We start from the raw sequence: 4,157 nt of genomic DNA on the forward strand, positions 1-4,157 counted from the left end.
GAATTGAAATAAGCAAACCGTCTCACATTTTTTTTTTCCTAACTCTCACCTATCTCAAATTGCCATCTCTACTCTAAGCCACAACGAGAAGTGACATATTTATTGGATTACCTCTATTCAATTCAGAATGGATCTTTTGAGAAGTTTACACTTCGAAGTTGATTGTAAAATAATGAGGTGATTCAAAGAAATATGTTAGGAACAAGAAGTTGTACCCAAAATGTTACTTTACATTCAGTTCAATGATGTTCTTTTGTAATATAAACATGCCTCATTAAGAAAGTCAAATGAATATTAGTAGGGGGCGTATGGCACAGCTCATGCAACACATCATCTTTACTCCGAATATACACGCTGTGTTTCACCATATCATATCATATCATATCATATCATATCCAAGTTTGTTGACTACACACCGAATATTTCGCAGAAATGTTACACGACTGTAAAACTATTCCCAAACTTCTGGAGATTAAACCGGTACAAGTTCCCTTTAGCATCATGCATAAATGAGCTTCACTCAAACTTGCGACAGCTTTCAATAATCCATGACTTCTGGGGCACCAAACTGAATTTCAGAAGGCGAAGTTCTGAGAAAATAAGCGGAAATCTATATTCTACGGTCTTGTTTACTTAAGTTGATAATCATTTTAAGAAACAAGACCCAATAGTTAAATCTGAGAAATCTGTTACATTTAAATTGAATAAATCAAGGACAAGAATAAACAAGTGGCAAATCAAGCTTCTGCTCTATAGACTAGAGGTCCACGCCTCAAATTGATAGCTACAATTGACAAACATTTAAGGTCGCCGTTTGAACTTGGAAAAATCAGGGCGCCTACGTTGCAAATATGCAGTCTTCCCCTCTTTAGATTCCTCTGTGCCATAGTATATCAGTGTTGCATTTCCACCAAGTTCCTATAATTTAGATCACCAATTACAAATTAAGTATGCATCTATATGAATCAAGACAAGGGTGAAAAATGTCAACATGTAGACTGAAGGAAAAAAAAAAAATCAGTATAAATTCATCATTGGAAGCACTGGTATAAAAAAAATTCATCATTGAATATACCTGAAGTCCAGAATGTCCATCATCCACTGCATTAAGAGCTGACTTGAGCACCCGAATAGCAGTTGGACTGTTCCTCAGTATCTCCCGACACCATTTTATCGTTTCTTTCTCCAAATTATCAAGCTAGACCAAACCAAAACATAGCATTCACTGTAAGTGCGAGGTTGATGTTGGAGCATCTGTTTCTGCTATTGCTTTAAGTAGCTCCCTATTCCGTAACTGTTCCTCGACAGTTTAATTACTTTTCCAATTGGTATACGATAATGTAATACTAAAACAGTGACGTGAGATTTCGGAATACTTTCAGCAAAAGGAGAAATTAAAATTAGAGTCAAATTATTCAGACGAAAAGAACTCACTGGTACAACAGTGTTAATAAGGCCCATTTTCTCTGCTTCAACAGCGTCATAGAACCTTGTGAGAAACCACATTTCACGCGCTTTTTTTGGACCTACCTGTATAAACAAGGCGATTTTTTATCTTTGGACTGAAAATATCAAAACCATGCAGCAAACAAAATCCACCACCATCTAGAATAGCATAAACGTGGAGTGAATTACCAGCAAAATAAATAGTATTTGATTCTTACCAAACGAGACATGATAGAACTTCCATAACCAGCATCAAAGCTTCCTACCTTCCATAGGTACAAAGAAAGAATTGCAAATCCATTATTATGTATCATTACAGAAGAGGGAGAGTGAGGGCAATATAACACTGCCTTCATAGATTAAGAATATCTTCTTGTATGTTTAATTATTATGCATCTTGTATAAAAGGGAAAAGGGTTCAAGAACCTTAGGACCAGTTTGGCCAAAGATAGCATTATCTGCTGCAATAGTTAGATCACAGACCATATGTAATATATGCCCTCCACCAATAGCATAACCTGCTACCTGTTTTAACGTTAGAAAAATAGGTTGCATATAACAAGAATATAAAGAACCAAAAAAGAACATGGTATCATATCATTATTCATAAACTGAAAATTTGAGGCCTATAGTTGTAGACGTTGAAATAACAGGTAGAGGGGCACATTAGATTTTCCAATTTTCCAAAACCTAAAATGCGTTATATTAACCTTGAGTGACATTTTAAAGAATAACAAAGTCTGAAATATCACAATACACACAAAACATATTACAAGTAGTTGACTCGCAGGAAATTTTGTGTTGTTAGTTGTTTGATGATCAGTCAGACCATCACATGACTAAAAGTTGTGTTATCTTCCAATTAATACTTAGTAAAATATACTGCAACACTATTTGTGTTGCAAATTATTTGTTTTGCATGCAAAAGTATTAGAAGAATGGAAAGGACAAGGGTTGTCGGTCTTTTTCCTTTTCTTTTTTCCTGCAGTGGATTTAATGGGTAACAGAAAGTCATAGTTTTGTGGTGTCCCTTAAGTTGGTTTTGGTCCAATACTTGTACTACATAAAAAATCAAACGGAATATATATTTTTAATGCTGTCATGTCCCTCATTTTTTTGGATATCATATCGACCCTAAGAACAAAGCTAAAAAAAGGTGCAGCTGAGTACCATTGCAATCACTGGCTTAGGGAGGCGGCGTATCTGCACCTGCAATAGGAGGAAAAAAATGATAAAAAGCAGAATAAGAAAGGAACATTTTATTTTTCAATAACAAGCATTAACATTTGTGTCATTACAAATAATGGAAACCACACAATAGAACTTGAAGACTCATGGTTCACTGAGTTGAATGGCTCAAAACAGACAAGGGATTAACTCGTCTAATGGGGATCACTTCTATTCACCCAACTAGAAAAATTTGAAATCAATCAATATACCTGCAAGTCTAGCACATTAAGGTTGCTAAAACTTCCATCATCAGAATAGCCATCGTCAGTCCTCAAAGCCTGGTCACCACCACTACAAAATGCCTTGGTTCCCTAAAACATGTCATCATCTCAGTTAACTGACTGATCTTAACATTTGAATTTGCTTCACCTATCAGTATTCAATACTTATCCAATAACTTTAATTTATAAAACCTTGAATATGTTTTTATAATTATTATCTGATAATAAATTTCATATTATTTAAATACTTTTATAAATTTGTTATTGATCTCAATGTAATAAACTTCTTAATCGTTCTGAAAAAGGTATAAAATTTAGCATATAACAATATTAAATCCATGGATTGATTGAATATACATTCCTATCACTGTACGAATTTCCAAGAAACAATAATTAATAAATAAATAAAATTTAGAAAAGGGAGAAGGAGGTACCTTGCCAGTGAGAATGACGACCCCAATAGAGGAATCATCCCTGGCGTCAGTGAAAGCACGCATGAGCTCCTTCACCGTTTGGGGACGGAACGCGTTCCTTCTCTCGGGCCTATTAATACTTATCTGCAACTCAACACTTACCAGTTGCGGTGCGATAACAGCAGAGTAAGAAAAAGCAAAGAGGAATTGAGAAAGTGAACCTTGGCAATTCCTTCTCCAACGGCCTTCTCGTACACAATGTCCGTGAAGTCATCGGAAGTGGTGCTCCAAACGACGTCGTGTGAGGGGACGTGGCCGTGAACGCGGGCGAAGCTGTTGTTGGTAGTGGAAGTGCGGGACAAGGCGAGTTCAGGGGATGCGGCGTGAGAGGAAAGGAGGTGGTTCTTCACAGAGGCGAGCCTTCTGGTGGCGATTTCGAGGTCCTTGTTCTCTGCCATTCGATATCTGAGACAGATTCTGAAGGTCATGTTTTGCTTTATATTCAATCACATTCAACATTGGTAGCGCTTGTCGTGACAATTGGGGATAAGAATAAGATAAGGTAAAGTCAGTGAAATTAATGAAGCTTTCTTAAGGGGGAAATGTTCATTTCAAATTTATTTATAATTAAATTTCATTAAACCTTTTTTTGTTTCACGGATTTTACTACATTTGTTATAATCATCTTATAGTTATGGGCTGCCATTTTTGTTATAGTTATGTTATGTTAACTACTATTTTGATTGTTGAATATAATTTTTTGTCTTACTATTTGTCGTAATTACACAATATAGTTTTAGTTGTTTGTCTTAGTGTAGTTTTCAATTTTATTGGAATAACTTAATTT

At 35.5% G+C, this 4,157-nt stretch overlaps 1 protein-coding gene across 2 annotated transcripts; it reads right to left on the reverse strand.

Annotated features, from left to right (window-relative positions):
* Positions 1-335: 335 nt before the first annotated feature.
* LOC137806553 (1,4-dihydroxy-2-naphthoyl-CoA synthase, peroxisomal) lies at positions 336-3,850 on the reverse strand. 2 transcript variants are annotated; one of them, XR_011080361.1, is made up of 9 exons: positions 3,532-3,850; positions 3,332-3,454; positions 2,886-2,987; positions 2,617-2,655; positions 1,873-1,971; positions 1,665-1,712; positions 1,435-1,530; positions 1,076-1,294; positions 336-918 (listed from the first exon to the last, which is right to left on the reverse strand). XR_011080361.1 is itself a non-coding variant. In XM_068606749.1 (9 exons), exons 1-9 carry the CDS (start codon positions 3,796-3,798, stop codon positions 802-804), a joined length of 1,014 nt encoding a protein of 337 aa, XP_068462850.1. In that variant the 5' UTR covers positions 3,799-3,839; the 3' UTR covers positions 336-801. The 2 variants fall into 2 exon arrangements, 1 of the variants encoding a protein (XP_068462850.1); XM_068606749.1 differs by having other exon boundaries at positions 1,076-1,198; positions 3,532-3,839.
* Between the last annotated feature and the right edge of the window lie 307 nt (positions 3,851-4,157).

This window comes from Phaseolus vulgaris, chromosome 3 (genome assembly GCF_000499845.2).
Source record: "Phaseolus vulgaris cultivar G19833 chromosome 3, P. vulgaris v2.0, whole genome shotgun sequence".
In the NCBI taxonomy this organism is placed as follows: Eukaryota; Viridiplantae; Streptophyta; class Magnoliopsida; order Fabales; family Fabaceae; genus Phaseolus; species Phaseolus vulgaris.

What these genes read in the sequence shown, in the direction of transcription:
- LOC137806553 (XM_068606749.1), bottom strand. Translation starts at nt 3,798, where the DNA reads ATGACCTTCAGAATCTGTCTCAGATATCGAATGGCAGAGAACAAGGAC. An exon ending in TCGTCATTCTCACTGGCAAG is followed by an intron (nt 2,988 to 3,331) that starts GTACCTCCTTCT and finishes GACATGTTTTAG; the next exon opens with GGAACCAAGGCATTTTGTAG. An exon ending in ATGGACATTCTGGACTTCAG is followed by an intron (nt 919 to 1,075) that starts GTATATTCAATG and finishes TCTAAATTATAG; the next exon opens with GAACTTGGTGGAAATGCAAC.